Source organism: Macrobrachium rosenbergii, chromosome 36, assembly GCF_040412425.1.
Source record: "Macrobrachium rosenbergii isolate ZJJX-2024 chromosome 36, ASM4041242v1, whole genome shotgun sequence".
In the NCBI taxonomy this organism is placed as follows: Eukaryota; Metazoa; Arthropoda; class Malacostraca; order Decapoda; family Palaemonidae; genus Macrobrachium; species Macrobrachium rosenbergii.
In genome coordinates, this window is record NC_089776.1 from 21,438,829 (window position 1) to 21,457,200 (window position 18,372).

General features: G+C 35.4%; 1 protein-coding gene across 1 annotated transcript; it reads right to left on the reverse strand.

Annotated features, from left to right (window-relative positions):
- Positions 1–17,571: 17,571 nt before the first annotated feature.
- On the reverse strand, positions 17,572–18,069 carry LOC136824968 (tigger transposable element-derived protein 1-like). The gene has a single exon (XM_067080953.1). The coding sequence runs from the start codon at positions 18,067–18,069 to the stop codon at positions 17,572–17,574; it is 498 nt and encodes a 165-aa protein (XP_066937054.1).
- Positions 18,070–18,372: the final 303 nt, after the last annotated feature.

An 18,372-nucleotide genomic window follows, 5' to 3' on the forward strand; every position in this document is an offset into this window, starting at 1 on the left:
CCAACGAAAAGAGATCGACACGGGAATGTTGGGGGCCCATCTCCGAGTACATAAGCTTCTCCTAATTTACATATTTTGAACAGGGAAATGATTACACTAATATTCTGGAGTGGACGACGAATGTCATGCAGACTGGAATGCATCGCATCATATATCGAGCAAGATTTGCAAATTTGTGTTAAATTTGTTTTTAGCTTTGTGCCGCCATTTGCGAGTTCATAGGCAAACACGCCTCGCACGTACACACACACACACACACACACACACACACACACACACACACACACACACACACACACACATATATATATATATATATATATATATATATATATATATATATACATACATACATACATATAGAAATATTCAACACACAATCACGTGTGGAACAGAAATAAATTTCTGACTCACATCAGGATCGAACCCAGGTCTTTCAATTGAAGGGTAAGGGCACTGCCCACTTGGCCATACAAGTCATAAAAGAAGTTGGAACCTGAGTGCCACTGCACCCAAGGAATCACGCAAGCTGACGTGATTGTGTGTTGATTATTAACATATTCACTCAGAAGGGATAATTTGGATGAAATGCTGTCAACTGGGTCATTGCTGAGTCGGGAAGTTAGGGAAAACATGCTGGTATGCAAGCAGTTAGCTTGCCCAGGTAATTTCTTGGGTGCAGTGGCACTCAGTTCCAACTTCTTTTATGACTTGTATGGCCTAGTGGGCAGCGCCCTTGCTTTGCAATTGAAAGACCTGGGTGATCTGATGTGATCCTGATGTATAGTCATATATATATATATATATATATATATATATATATATATATATATATGTACACACATTTACAAAGAAGCTTCCCTTTTTTTGTAGTTTTTACTTTTGCTACATTCTGATAATGAAATGCGGCCTTCAGGCTAATTCAGTTAGGTACAATGATATTATATTTATTCATTGCGTCAGTATGATTAATTCTGTTTTTTTTTATAATCTATAAATGATAAGACTGTTTCTATTTTAAATCTAAATATTTTTCAGCACCAGACCGAAGCGTGAATCTAGTTTTGGGAGTTTCGTTCATTTGCAGTGAAGCACCATTTTTCTCGGAAACTCTTTTGAGGCCTGATGTGCGAAAGAATGATTTCGAATTCTACTTTAGTAAGTTGTCTAAAGAATGAGGTACCAATAAGTGGCTACCTAAGAACTGTTATAGTTGCAAGTTTACTTTAATAATTATGTTTGGCGCTGTTTTGCTGAGGAAATCAGTCTTTTATATTCAGTCTTTTAACTGTGGGTAGCATAAGGTTATTATTATTATTATTATTATTATTATTATTATTATTATTATTATTATTATTATTATTATTATCATCGCAGCCGCAGTCTGAGTTGTAAATACAGAATGCCTTAAGGTCACAACCACCAATAGTGAAAGCAGGCAAGTATGGAAAAAAGTAATAAAAAAGAAAATAATAAATTAAAAAAGGCATTAACAAAGAAAAACAAATAAGAGAAAACAATTGGCAATAAAGTGAGACAAATGTGAACCTGCTCAGCATGAAAAGCGTTAGCACCGACTTCAAACTTCTCAAGTCCTAACTATCCAACAGCATAGTTGGGACGACCATTCATTTCCCAACATTTCCGCAACTGCAATAAATCTGTTATAAAACTGTGGTATCAAACCTCACAGGAGAAGAGGCAACAGTGTTAATATTGACCACATAATTATCTAGTGTTACGTGGCTGGTCGGCCCATTGCCTTACGTTAAGCAAACCTCACAATATTTTGGGTAATGTGGCGTTTGGTAATGTTTCCATTGGGAATAAGGATTATGTAAGATATCTTACGAAATTTGTTAGAACTAAGAAGGTTGTGTCCTGGTCCATTAGTTGATAAGAGACCGATAGAAGAAAAAATTGACATACGAAATTCATCAGTATTCCAGGTAAGGAAGAAAAAAGTTATGGACATTCCGTGTCACACATCTAGCAGTAAAACGACGGAACCTTAATATTTTGGTCTTAAAAACTGCAATCGTTTTAGAGGAATGACAATAAATATTTTCGCGAATGTGGGATGTTTTTTCAGTGGTCATATTTGCTTCCTTAGGTCTTTTGCATAGATAAATGCTGATTGCATTTGAAAGATTTTGTGTGTACGGTGATAATTATGCGTGCACGTTTTCAACATTACAAATGTATGTTCTGTGATCGTCAACAAACTGTTTTGCACCGTTTGAAGTACTGGGTGACGCCTCTCTCTCTCTCTCTCTCTCTCTCTCTCTCTCTCTCTCTCTCTCTCTCTCTCTCTCTCTCTCTCTCTTCAAATTTGTTTTAGTTCCATTTGCCATTTTCTGTTACAGGCTTGGTAGGTATATTGTATTTTTATAAAACACTTGAAGTGTACTTATAGCACATATTTGAATATATGTGAGGTCTGTGACCATCAGTCCTATGTTCTTCACCATTTACATTATTAGATTAAGCCTCCCCCTCTAACACACAACCAGCTAGCTTTCATGGGGTTCCCTGCTATTCTGTTACAGAGCTTCACATATATTGCACATATAATGTGCTTCTCTGTAACCCTTGAAATGTGCTTTTTCGGCTGAATGGTATCAGGTGCCCTAACATACCTGCGTGTCTTCATTTGGGTGTAATTGCATATCAGTTACACCATTTACAAGTAAACAAAAGGATGGATATCGTACTCGAGAAGAAAGTGGGAGAAACCAAGAAACCACATAATAAAAATAAAAGAGAGAAGGTGGGCAAAAACTTTGGGATACAAATTTCTTTGGGAAGTAATTGCAGATACACAGGTTAATGAACAAATAGTTAACAGACTAAAAAATACAAAAGGAGATATATCCTGTGAATAAAATGCAGTCATCGGACGTTGATGGAGTGAGTAAATTGAAGTAAGAGTTGAAAAGTTAAGTGTGCCTTTGAGAATGCTTCTGGAAGTCATTGTTTACGACGTAAGAAAGGTGATTAACAAGTTGAAGAGTGGAAAGCATCAAGAACTGACGGGATTATAATTGATGTGATGCAGTATAGTAAGATAGAGTGGCTGGCCAGTGTGTTTCAGACAATTTTATAGGAGATTAAGGTTCTTAAGGAATGCATGTGGGACTTTACTAATCAACTATATAAAGCTAAAGATAATAAAGATGACTAAGAATTGCATGTGTAATATGCCAGGATTTGACTGTGAAAATAAGATGAATGACAAAAGCGAAGAACAGTGTGGTTTTAGATAAGGAAGAGGGATGTTTGTTATAAAACAGTTATGTCAATAGTTTGAAGAGTAAAAAAGTTTTAAATGACTGAAGCAAAGTGCATTTTGGAATATGTAGGACAAGTGATTATTTTGCTGTAAAAATCATTCTGAGCCAACAGTGTCCTCATAACTATTTAATGGCTTTAAGGATGAAATTCTGCGAGAAATCGGAGAAATTCTTGCGCCAGATTTATCCACGATTCAGCACATTAATTTGGAACGTGGCTGTTACCGTGGTATTGTTATTTATTTCTTGAGCCATCCCTGACAGGGGAAAACGTCTGAATGGCCTTCTTGCCTCATTGGTTGGCATTTAATCCTAAATGTCAAAGTCCATCCGTATGTATATATATACACATATGTGCATATATGTATATGAATACTGTATATACGCGTACATAAATGCAGTATATATATTCACAAATATTAAGCCATAAATATTGTTTAACATACTGTTCACCGTATGTACCTGTATACATAGGCACACGTATATATAACGTATATATATATTCATATATATGTATATTCTACTTTCACAGTGATCTATAGATAAGGATATAAGAGATCCTCACATGAAAACAAAATTATACCAAGTCTTTCAGTTTTTATTATAAAGTCATCTGAAGATGATTATAATGGAGTAAAAATTCTTGGTATCACTTTCCTTTATTTTCATGTGAGAATATTTTATATATATATATATATATATATATATATATATATATATATATATATATATATATATATATATATATATATATATATATATATATATATATATATATCACACATTACCACAGGTGAAAAATAAGAAACGGGGTGTAGGTCCTGACCGGTTTCGACTTTATTTCCAAGCCATTGACGAAGGACTGATTAGTTCAGTTGGTTCCGCATCATACAAGCTTAGCGAAGTATTTAGTAGATATTCTCAACCCATTAGTAGGTACCATCTCAAATGCAAATATCAAGAATAATGTGGACCTGATAAATAAACTAAATAGTGTAGAGATTAATAGTGAATCCAGGCTTGTAAGTTTTGATGTTGTATCACTATTCACAAAGGTGCCAATAGATGATCTGATGGCGTTTTTATCTGAATTGTTAGAGACAGCTGGATATCCCATTTTCTAAAAGTACTTTAAGAACTGATTAAATTATGTGTAAAAGATTGTAAATTTGAATTTCTGGTAAACTCACAAAATTTTGGTATGGCAATGGGAAACCTCTATCCCCAGTGTTAAGTAACTTATATATGGAATTTTTTGAAAAGAAGATATTAAACAACATAATCCCACGTAATGTAACATGGTTTAGGTATGTTGACGACATAATTTGTGTATGGCCAGGAACCAAGATGTAAAAACTTTTTGCTAAGTTAAATCAATTAGTACCATCAATTAAATTCACGATGGAAATGGAAATGATGGGTGCTTACCGTTTCTGGATGTCCTCATACGAAGAAATAGTAGTGGGTTTAAATATAGTGTGTATAGAAAACCCACTAATATTTCTTCCTATGTGCATTTCTATTCTGGACAAAGCAATAAGGTTAAAAGTCAGTGTTTTCATCTATGTTTTTAAGAGCATTACGGGTATGTAGCCCTGAATATATTGATGATGAAATAGATAAGATTAGGATTGCAGGCAAAAAATTGAAATATCCTGATAGTGTATTAAACAGTGCATTTGAAGCGGCAAAAAGACTATGTATCAAAACCAGAAAGAACCTTACAACACAAAAAATTTGCTTGTTCTGCCTTATAATAATAGTATGAAAGATATCCTCATCTTCTTAAGAATTTTGGTGTTAATGTCGCATTTAAGAACAATACAACAATGAAAAATGTACTTATCAAGAACTCCCCAGACAATATTAAAGGGTGTGTATATAAAATTCCGTGTAAGTCTTGTGACAACTTTTATATTGGCCAAAGGGAAAGCACTGGAAAAAAGAATTGAACAACATAAGAAATGTGTGAGATATGCACAAGGGAACAGTGGTATATTTGTACATGTTAGTGAGAACAATCATGCTATCAACTGGGAAGGGGCAAAAAGGATTGTATATTCTAATAATGCACTGAAAGGAACATCATTGAATCTAGCTTCATAAAAAGAAAGTTACAACCATAATATGAATATCAGTCAAGGGATGTATAAACTTGATCCTTTAATATCAAAAGAAATTTGTAAATTGTTTAAACTTTAAGGTAGGCAGTAGAGATATATGAAAATAGGATTATCATATTTGTAAACACAGTACGAGGGTAGTAATGTTAATGAGTTTCCAAACTCCGCCTCCATGACACCTGTCAGGTGTGGATCTGAGGTGGGTATGGTCTGTTTATCAGCAATGTCCCCTGAGAGTCTATTGTGATTTTTAGCCAAATGAGGTTTAAAGGACACTCCTACCTCGACACCGGCCTGAATAGGGATATGGAGCCTCTAACGGTTGTGTATGTTCGTCAGTACTGTTCTTGTAGTATATATATTTGTGACTTCTCACACTCTGTATCAGTCCTTCGTCAATGGCTTGGAAATAAAGAAACCGGTCAGGACCTACACCCGTTTCTTATTTTTCACCTGTGGTAATGTGTGATAAATGAATCACGTACAAAAGTGATAATAATCATCATATATATATATATATATATATATATATATATATATATATATATATATACATATACATATATGAAGAAAGGAGAGAGAGAGAGAGATGCAGATGGGTAGTTATTTATTTTCTTTAATCAGGGCCTCTTTGTCTATTACAGACTTTTAACCAAGTTGAACTGTGACAGAACAGAGCCGGTTGAACCGTCGAATGACAGTTGAAAAGTAGATTAGATGCAAGAAGGAAAAAAGAGGGAATAAAAAGTATATCTGTCGGGAAAGTAGTGTTCCAGATCATTTGGTATTAATGGTGTAGAATGACCTCATAGGGTTCAGCGCTTGGCCTTCGGCCCAAATTGTATATTCTATTCTATTCTGTTTGGTATTAATGAAACCACTCTTTCCTTTGCGTTTAAAATTTTACCTTTTGTTTTCAAGCATAATCATATTCAACGGTGTATTTATGAACACAAGTTATAATAAGACATGAAAAGCAGGTATGGTATGAATATTTTGCATTTCATTAAGCAAATTTTTTTTAGTCAGTTAGCGTTGATGGGGTGTCATATTATTAAAAGAAAAGTTTATGTGAATATTATTACTTTTCTGTCATAATAATGAAGCTTTTATAGATTAACTTCTTCAATAATCCAGTCTTTGGTTCGTAGTTTTGTACCCACAAGTAGATCATCAAGAAGGAGTGGACGTGGGCTTGGAAAGAAGTTGCATGCGCGGCGTCTCCCTGAACTGGCAGTTTTTGTCCAGTCGCTTTAATTGCTTACCTTAAGCGGTATGTTCTTGGGTGAAATCAGCGAAATAAAGCTTCGACGCCCCTTGAAAATTCACAATTTTGAGGTGGTAAGGGGTGAGCCTAACTGGCTTTTGTTTTTATTATTATTATTATTATTATTATTATTATTATTATTATTATTATTATTATTATTATTATTGTTGTTGATATTGTTATTTGATTTTGTTTTATCATCATCCTTATTATCATTATTAACATGGTATCACTCTTATTATTATTAGATAGCCACTAGAACCGTTGAGAGAATATGACCAAATACTTTGCTTCGCTCTTATATGAAACATAGTTTTTTTTTTTGTATCCTGTTCAGAAAATGAAACCAGCAAAACAGAGTCAATTTATTTCAGCAAGAGTATTGAGAGAAGCAAAGAAAGTAAAGTTTAATACTATCTTCGGGATCGGCAAATCGACCTTAGATAAATAAATGGTATGCCATATCACAGTGGTATTCATGTATTCGTATTTGTTATTTTTTAAATTTTTAGAAATAAAACGTGAACGTCGTCGAGAAATGAGATGTCGCGAAAAAATGAGTAAATTGTATTTTTTTTTTTTTACTAAGTTTTCTTTTAATACGCACACCTTTTTATCCCTGGATGTTCATTGTAAATTTGTGTAATATAGCATAACACAGGGAAGCTAATGTAAAGCACACATGCGCTCAGTATTTCTTCATTTCATGCACATATCTTTACTTCTAAAAATATTCTCTGGCATAAAATTCTGATTTGCACATAATGTCTTGACATGCATCATGGCGTTGAGCTTTTCTCCGATTTGGCATTTTTTTTTTTTTACTTCGCCAGTAAATTTCAGTCTCGCATGAAGTTCTTATGGGTGATGCGGAGCCACATAAGCATTTGCATAGGCAGCTTCTATACTGCTTACTTATCACAAAGCGAAGTGCTAAAGATGCCCGAAGATTCGTTGGTGTGACATCACCTTAAGCTGTTGTTTCACTCAAGTTCCCATAATTCCAGTCCTGTAACGCTGATTACTCATTTCCACATTTCTACGTCTGTTTTTATGAACATTGCAAGTAAAATGTCGTCTCTCGGTTTGCGTCCTCTTGAAACAAATGAAGACCCGTTGCGAATTTCCATAATTCGGGATTTTTTCAAAGTGTCCCCTGCTGTTTTATCTTGTCATTCACGCTTCCATTTAAAGTCAAATGAACGCTAGAATTTATTCGCTTCCCTCTCGTGTCATCATTGTCATTTACTGGTGACCATCCTACGAAGAATTCACTTTCTTTTGGCAGGGTCTTAGTATTTGAGATTTACATCTTCAGGCAAATATTACTTTTATTTGGATAACTGTATAGTTACCGCAAGACATGTTTCATTTGAGACTTGCTTTCCAGTGGATCTGATGCTGAGTTATCTTTTTTTGAAATGTAGGTGAATTTGTTGTTTTTATATCCGTAGGATATAAGACAACGTCAAGTAATGTTATGTCAAAGGAATTCATGTATTTGTTAAAGTTTTACTCTTCTTGGAACTTAAAAGGTTGTTTTTTTCTGGTCACTGTTCATCGGTATTTGCAAAAAAGAGGAACTTATTCGAAATCGGAATAAGTAGGGCGGGAAGACGTAGGAGAGATAAAGTATACTGTTCCTAGCACTTTTGTTAAAATAGAAAAATTAAGGGTAAGGATTTATCACTATTGATTCTGTTGTAGCATATTATGTGCAGAAATTGAGCCTTATTCGGGAGCCACCACCTATAACAATAAATGGATTAAAGATGCACACATCCACAATAGACATAGATTGTTAATGCTCATGTACACATTTGTAAGATGGCGTATATTTTATACAAGTTACCTGATGATGTAAATTCGGTATAGATATCCAAAACAAAACTGATTGTGATTATGTAATAATAACATTTCTTTTTGTGAAAGCTGAATAAATATACTCCAGTCATATTTCCACTGATCTAGAGAGAGAAGGGAAACAGTTGCGTAACTGAGAGAGAAAGTTAAAGAAAAAAATTGTATCAAAATTTTGAACACTTGGCGTGAAGATCTTGGGTCGAGTCCCGCACGTGGTCAACTAATGGATTTTTGACGATATGGAAGTCCTTTACTGCGGTTGCCTGTCATTAGCAGTCTTGCACATGAATACGTGTCCGTCATTTCAGTCTCATTTTTGTCTTCAGAGGACTGATGAAACGGACTTAAGACATAATTAAACATCGAAAATTTGCATTTGATGTAAATTTATGTATATGTTTAATTCCTTTCTAATTTATCTTGAAAGCTGCAGCTTTTGTTTTTTTATCAGAACATACTCGTTTTGTTCAGGTCTTCATGATCTGCTTCATTTATTTTTACTACTGAACTCCAGCCACGGTTGTAAATAGGAAATACTGTTTGTGAGAGGCGAATCAGTTATGGATAAAACGTCAGAAATTCTCGTGAAACATTTCTGTTAGCAAAGGAACGAAATAAATAGTAAAACCTAAGCATTCAAAAGCAATAGAAAATATGATTAATAACTGCATTAAAGAACTTTAGGGTAGGGAATAATGAGGGTTCACTATTATGTTATGAAGTATATGGGGGAATAATATCTGCTTTTGTTAAGAAGCTTCAAAGGAACCGGGACAGGTTTGGCTTAATTAAACAAAGTAAAAATAATTTTTCAAAAATCATAAAACAGAAAGATATGAGTGACAAATTTTCCAAAGGTCCTTTGCGTTACGGTGCGCTGGAGGCCATGATAATGATCATAATGATGAAAGAAATTATTTCGTCAATTACACAATAGGCTTTCGTTGCAATGGATAATTGGACAGTCATTACGCTTTGCATTTAAGTAGACTGCACGGGGGAACTTGCCCCTAAAATTGCTTTAGCGTGGAAAAGGGGAGATGTGATGTGTTTTATGGAAGCTGAGAGAGAGAGAGAGAGAGAGAGAGAGAGAGAGAGAGAGAGAGAGAGAGAGAGAGAGAACTTGGTTACAGTAGCGATGGACTGGATATCAGTAAGACAGAGATAGAGTTGTTATAAAAGATGCTAGGTAATCAGTTGATAGGGTAGATACAGATAGGTAGATAGATGGTTAAAAAGGCTGATGGGTCATAGTTAGTGAATCAGTGAAAAAAGTATACAAAGATACTAAATATTTTCTATAAAATAACAGAAGCTGTCCGATTCCGGAAGCGTGAAGGAAATGAAGAGAGTGGAAAGTAGATATCATGCTTCACGGAAATTAAAATAAGTAAATGAAAAAAGAATAATGGGTTTGAAGAAAGAACGAGAAGAAATGAAGTTGATGTGTATATTCGTTTCGGGAAGCTGCGGCTTGAGGCGGGTGAGGGATATGCGCTGCTTGCTCGGCGTTATTCTTTCAATAACATGACGGTCTTCGGCTAAGTAATTACAGTTATGCATTACACAGGATGAGGCATATCCGTAACATGCTCTTCATTCTTTCATTCCTTCCTTTTTCTTTAAGGGAGAAAGGGGTGGGGTTGGCCGTTGAGAGACTGAGAATGCGAATGGGTCGTATATTTTGGATAATTATATTAAAGCTTATGAGTCACTGTGGTGCTCTTCAGTCCTCGTTGGCTTCTTCCCGCTGTTGGTCTAATAAAGGGAGACTGTGTTGCGCTGTGGCTGTTTTGTTACCCTTTAGGAGTTGTGCAGATGCGGGCCTCTTCTCTACTCTTTTACTGAAAGCATTAATATATATATATATATATATATATATATATATATTTACTCTGTATATATAAGACTATATATATATATATATATATATATATATATATATATATATATATATATATATATATATATATATATATATATATATATATATATATATATATTTATTCCTCAGCAAAACGCACAAGAAGGCACTGAAGCAGACAGCTTGGTATATGGTTTTCCTTTATTCGTCACAGCCTACGTTTCGAGATGCTTGTCTCGTCCTCAAGGCTAAAAATACAAAGTAAAATATATAAATACAGCAAGGAATGTTAGTATGTATGTACAAATAAATTATGATAAAGTAAAACATCAATACAAAGGGTAATCCTAAAATGAAATTGTTAAAAAGAGAAAGAACTAGAATGTTTCAACTAACAGACATTCTTCCTCGAAGTTCAGTTGCTGTATGAAAAAAAGTAAACATAAGGTAGGGTGTGGTTTAGGCTATGTACAGGGACGTGGACAAAGAATAATTGTTCAAAGAGGGAACAGGCTTCTTGATCGCTAAAGATTCAAGAATAGGTAGGTGGTGTTCGTGTTGGCTGGTTAGTATAATCCTAAAATCAGTATAGTTTATTTTAGTTTTGCATAATTTTATATGATTTCTGATATTTGATGTTTCAGGATTGGACAACTTGCACCCAGTACGAAAGCTAACGCCAATATGTGCGTCACATCTGACTTTAAGCTGTCGGCACGTTTCCCACGTATGTCTGACAGTGGCATTGACAGCAAGTAAATAAGTAAACAGCGCTGGACTGCATTAAAGGGGGCAGTTTTTCTTTCTAACAAAACGTACCACCAATAGTTCTTGGGTTCTTAAATATGAGCTTCACGTCCACTGCAGGAAAATAATTCGTTAAAATCCCTTTTAGATTGGGTAGGAAAGAGGTGTCATGTGTGAATGGAAAACTTATATAGTATGTTAATTTATGTGCCAAGTGTGTGGTAGCAGGAGGGTGAAAGGACTTATCCAATGTTTTCTTAACATATTTTAAAAATAAATTGGATGGATAACAATTGGATTTAAAATAATCATGGAGAAAACCCACTTCATTGTGAAAAAGATTCCAATCAGATGCAAGTTTGATGTCCCTGTGGAGGAGAGTGGACAGGGGATTCAATTTAAAATTATAAAAACATGAACTGTAAAAATTATGTCCAAGACCTGTAAAGGTTTTCTTGCGAAACACACCAGTATGAAATCTGTTGTCATCACGGATGACGATGGTGTCTAAAAAGGATAATTGGTTATTATTTTCTAATTCATAAGTAAATTTAATGTTATGTAGTGAATTAGCATATTGTAAAAACAGGTCAGAGTGGTGAAGGTCTTTGAAAAGGACAAAAGTGTCGTCAACATAACGGCGATAAAATAAAGGCGTAAGTTAAGTATACCTTAGTTTAACCAGACCTCTGAGCTGATTAACAGGTGTCCTAAACACAGGAACAGCTGTCCAGCAGCTCTCTCTCGAATTTGTGCATGAAAATATCAGCAAAAGATGCAGCCTAATGGATCACCCATTCCTACACCTTCCACCTGCATGTAAACTTCATCATTAAACACAAAGGCCGTGTCCCACACCGCCAACTCCAACCGCTCTTTAAAATCTAAGCGGTTAAAACCTTGGTGCACATTGTCCTGATCATGAAAAATAATATCCAAAATATAATCATTTGTTTCCTCCACTGGTATATTAGTGAATAGTGATTCTATATAAAAAAACTGGCCATGACCAGATCTTAATCTTGACATAAAATGTTATTTTTAAATTCTAAGGAACTGTTAACAGTAAATTAATTTTTGAAAGCGTTTTCCAAGAGAGAGACTGTGTATTTTGCGATTTTTCAAAAATAAAAGCTTTAGTTTTTTTCAAAAATAAAAGCTTTAGTTTTTTTCAAAAATAAAAGCTTATAACTCCAAGAAGACTGAACCAAATTCGATGAAACTTTTACAGTGTAGTATAACTATATATCTTGATTTTTTACACAGGGAATTTACTTTAGAGTGAAAAATTTTTTTGCATATTATTTTTGAAAAGTGTTGGAATCTTTTTGCCAAATGCAAAAAAAAAAAAAAAAAACTTAGAAGTCGAATTTCTAAATTTCCCTTGTAGGAAATATTCATTATTAGTTGCAGATTAAGTGGTAAAAATTTGAAGCACATTCCTTCATTCATAAGGAAACTATAAGCACTTACTTTATAATGGGGCCTTATGGAGTCAGCGCTCCCCTTAAAGCAAACGTACGCGGTTTGGGACACCCGTAAGGTGCATTCATTAAAATGGAGCTGCACATGACCCCGGCACCGGTTGTTTTTGTTTACAGTAGTAGTTTAGAAAATCATAAAGGCCTTTGTTTAGCTACCCACCAATAAACCGATTTTTATGGCCTTGAAAAAAGGAAAACACACTTGCGTGCACACACACACACACACACACACACACATATATAATGTATATATATATATATATATATATATATATATATATATATATATATAACTCTATAGTCAACTCCACTATATTATATATATTTGAGTGTAGTTCCATTGTAGTTTTAAGAGGACCATTGTTTAATGGCTGAATCAGCTGTAGGCTTAGGAAGGTGTAAATGGAGCAACGGTAGTAGCAATCTTTGTGTAATCATTCAAGACTTCAGCCTCTAAGTTAGGGAGGGTAACGGAAATATAAGATGTGTTGTCAGAGAGTTATAAATGTCACGTGCAGTAGCACTAAACGAATATATATATATATATATATATATATATATATATATATATATATATATATATATATATATATTTATATATATATATATATATATATATATATATATATATATATATATATATTATATATATATGTATGTATGTATGTATTTATGTATTAACCGCCACGGTAGTTGGAGGTTAATACAGTAAATCCCAACCACCCGGAGTGCAGAAAAACAACGACTGTGCCCCTTTATAACTCTGGAAATATTCAACCGACCGGGATGAAACTCTGGCTTTAGAGGTTTCCCACAAAGGTCTTTAATCGTGCCAAATATTCATCGAAATCCGTTTACCCGTTCCGGAGATCCAGATATCAATTTTGGTGTTCCGGGGATGTGGTAGGGGGTGGGTAGGTGGGTCTTTGGGTAAGGGACCTAATATATCTGTGGAGCAATAACGGTCAAAGATACAGCCGTGATACTTAGTTTTTTTTGAAAGCTCGTATTCTGGAGGGGTGCCTTCTCAGATTTGTTTTTTGAAATGGTGAAATTTTAAAGTTACAGTGAGCCATTCAAATTAGCCACCAAATTAGAATTTTTTAATGTGTGTGAATTCGTCCGTTATCATACGTAAAAAAAAAAAATTATCGAGATGAGAATCAATGTTTCTCAATTGTCCATTACTATATTTCCAGTTAATACAATATTTTGGAAAGCCGATGTAATTAACAAGTCCATTTTCTTAATAATTTTTTTTTATCTACGGAAGTCATTTTACTCTTGGGCTGGTGTCATGAATGATCATCAGTCTTGAGAGGTTTGCAGTAGCGAGTGGACGCGAAACTGACAGCGCACACTGTTTTCGACAAGTGTCAAGTTATCCTCTTCATTAACGTGAACCAGAGGTTTGTTCAGTTAAATTTTAAGTCTAATTTAATATATTTCTCGAAAAGCGTTAATGGTAGTTTTTTTTAAAAGCACCTGCATTTTAGCGTGAATTAACCGTCTTCCTGGAGTAGCCAAACGGTTTAGTATTCCCATCTATATAGTACCACTTGCAAGTGTCGTGGTGTCGTGATTGGTGTTTTTACATCTGTCTCATCTGTTCTAACTGGTGGTTTTACACCTGTCTATCAATAAACTTTTACGTTCTTTATTGTTCTCTTGGTGAGGGTAATAGTGTTTGTACATAATGCATTTTTATTGTAGACACCCCATTATTAGGCCTATTGTAAAATATCAGTGACATGCTTCGCCAGGCTACAACAGGTCTCACTGCTTGGAAAGTTGGTTCCTTCCATCTTTTGATCTTGAAAGCATAGAATGAGGTTATTTTCTCAAATTCTGTTTCAATCTAAGGTTATCGATCTCTGATATCGTGGTATTGTGGTCAGTTTCCTTCCTTCTTTTCTTTATAGGTCTAAAACCTAAAGCTTTAAGGAAATGTGTTTTAGTACTATCAAGTTTCTATGTTTCGGTAATCTTAGGCCTATTAGCGTCTAGCAGGAGTTTTTTATCCAGTGAACATATGAAATTTTTCTTAGGACTCATATAGCTTTAAGGTACTTTTTTTTTAAATCAAGCAAGAGCCAATTTAATGATAAAACATTTGATCAAGGTAAGAAGGCAGTTCAGGATGTCAAGAAAAACCACGATGAAATGTACGGAGCAGAAAATGCACCCTTACAAAATGCCAAAGCTGTTTTACTCTTTTCATATTTTCGTGTCTAGGTAGAACTTTGCCGTTCATGTATTTCGGTCAAGAAACCCAAATGATGACCCTAGAAGAGGAGGAGATCATGTACCAGAACAGTAGCTAACATTACCATAGATATGGTAATAATCTCTGGTAGCCATTCAGGCTAAAGCTGCTCTCTCTCTCTCTCTCTCTCTCTCTCTCTCTCTCTCTCTCTCTCTCTCTCTCTCTCTCTCTTCTAACAAGCTTTTATTCCCGCACTTCCATGGTATATGGAGGTAATGTAGCTTCCCTTGATTTTGCTAAATTGCCAGATTAGAGAAATGTTATTATGTTACAGTATTTTTCCTTTTGTTCAGCAAATATGTACTAATCATAGAGGAGCAGAAGTGAGCTTTTACAATGTGTATGAAAAAGGGAAAGCCCTACCACGCTCGGAAAAGAGAACTGATCGAAAACCAAACAGAGTTTCAAATATGATGGAGAGCGCTTACAGGCATCACAGTATTAAATTAGACCTATAAGAAAGTATGGTAATAAATGTCCGAGCATATGGAGATATCTGATATCAGGTACGCTAACCTATTCCACCTAACTCAGGTGGCGACTAGGCCTAGGCTAGCCTAGATCCTGGACCCGGGAAACCCACTGTAAGCAGGCTAATTATATTATAATATAATCTGTTCAACTCATATCTGTAGTACGTAGTAGTTCTTCATTGGATGGGTTGGTATCGTTCTCAGCTGACACTCTGCTGGGTCCCCGTTCGATTCTCCGACCGGCCAATGAAGAATTAGAGAAATCTATTCCTGATGACAGAAATTCATTTCTCGTTATAATGTGTTCGGATTCCACATAAGCTGTAGGTCCCGTTGCTAGGTAACCACTTGGTTCTTAGCCACGTAAAGGAAATCTAATCCTTCGGGCCAGCCTTAGGAGAGCTGTTAATCAGCTCAGTGGTCTGGTTAAACTAAGGTATACTTACTTAGTAGTACGTAGTTTAATTTTTATTTTTTTATACATCAACCTCCACGGTAATTTCTCGGTTAGTAAAGCCCAGAGTACACGAAAACCCCGAACTTGGCCGTATGTACTGTACAGTACAAATAGTCTGGTTTACGCTACCATTGTGGGTAGGTGTTTTGCGCTTCTTGCCTCTGCTTTTGGTTTTTCCCCGTGTTCTGTTTTTTAACCGCTAATATGGTGTAAGCAAGTATGTAATGTGTATATATATTATCTTTTATACGCAAATACTGTTTATTTTAATCGCTATTTCAGTCTGGAAGATGTATCAAGCGATACGATACGTCGGCATTTTAATAAATGGGTAGAAAACAGAATGCTTTTCCATAGTTCCATTATGTCTATAGCCTATAATATATATATATATATATATATATATATATATATATATATATATATATATATATATATATATATATATACACATATATTCATACACACACACACACACACATATATATATATATATATATATATATATATATATATATATATATATAAATTGCATAATTATCCAGCCAACGAGATGAACTGACCTTAACCACAGTGAAGCCACTTAAGTCTAAGAAAACTATATCTAAAATCTGAATAACTCTCATTCCTTTATTAGTATATTTTTCTCAATCTAAGGCGTTGCCATTGCAAAAAGGACTGAAATCACAGGGAAAAAAGTGATGAAATCACAAAAGGGGTAGTAAAGCCCAGCCATAAGAGACAGAAAAGGAGGTCAGGGGATACAAAGGAAGGGGCAGGGTGTAAGGCTTTAGTCCTTTGTATTCCCTGGCCTCCATATCTCTCTTGTGGCTGGGCTTTACTACCTTTTCTCTGACTTCATCACTATTTTGCCTTTGATATATATATATATATATATATATATATATATATATATATATATATATATATATATATATATATATATATACACATACATACATACAGTATATATATGCACACACTCACACACGCCTACACCCCCACACACACACACACACACATCTGCATCAGTGCCCTCAAAGTCATGGTCAGTTACGCACTCGGACCAAAGTTTCCACCACACAGAATTAATGTGCGGTACATGACCTCATTCCATGCATTGCCGATGAGGGCTATGCTGTGAAAAATATTAAAGTGTATTAAAGTGCCTCCTCCAAAATTCTTTCAGGGTTAATTTTGTACCTTCAGTCACACGGAAGCATCCAATGAAGAGCATCTTGGTGTATAATTTCTTAAAATTACAAATGAGTTGTTGGTCCATGGGCTGCAGAATAGGGGTCGTGTTTGATGGGGGGAACTTGATCTGTATGAAATCGTGTTCAATGCTGCCAGCCAAGTAGAGAGGGTGCGCCAGGGCATTGTCCATGGCCAGAAGGCACAGCTGGGGCAGCTGGTTCTCGCTTAGGTACTGACTCGTGGTTGGTGTGAACACTTCATCCAGCCACTCCATAAACAAGTTCCGTGTCACCCATGCCTTTGTATTGGCCCTCCACATTAACGGCAGTTGGTCCTTATTCACGTTGTGTTGCTTAAAGGCACGGGAGTTGTTCGGATGGCAGACGAGTAATGGCTTCATATAACAAAGGAGTAAACCTGTCTTTCATGGGCTTGTGGCCTGGCAGCGCCTTCTCGTCCAGAAGAGGCCCATTTCATCACAATTGAAAACTTGCTGCGGGATGTATCCTTCAGCCTCCACGTACTTGGCAAACTCGGTCACATACGCTCTGCAGTAGCCTTGTCCGTGCTAGCAGAGTCACCATGCCTAAGTACACAATGGATGCCAGTTCTCCTCCTTAAGTTGTCGAACCACCCTCTACTAGCCTTAAACTCCTCAGGTGTGGCACTAATAGAGGGGGTTTCCTTCAGCAAACTCTGATGAACTTGCCAAGCTTTCTCGCAGATGATCGGCTTGATGATGATATCACCTGCCATCTGTTTCTTTTTTACCCATTTCAAAATTATTTTTTCTACCTTTTCGAGTGTTTGGGATCTTGTCTTATTAGGTAGAGTCATGCCCTTTGCAACATTAGCCTCTCTAATGGCCTCCTTGTTTTTCAAAATTGTCGAAATCGTCGATTTGGCTATCTTGTAGTCGGTCCCGAGGTCGGTCACACAAACACAACGCTCAGACTTTTCTATAATTTCTTTCATTGTTTCAATGGTTATCTTCTGCACTTTCTCACCATCACTCTTCACTTTCTTAGGGGGCATTATGAAAAAAAAATCACAAGTGAATAAATGTGTGCCTATTGCATACCGAAATCAAAAACTGACTGAGCATGGGGGAAGGTGCGTGGGAGGTTCATGGGAGATGTACGGTATCCTACAATAACAAGATGGCGGTCCCTGTATCAGCACCCATGCGAGATGAACGATTGCCCTCATTTTTCAAATTTTGGCCATTGGACCCTGTTCGTGTTTAAAAAATGAGTTTTTGATTCAAACAGCATTTTTATATATATTTTTGTTTGTGAATCAAGGTCCTACTATATATATATATATATATATATATAT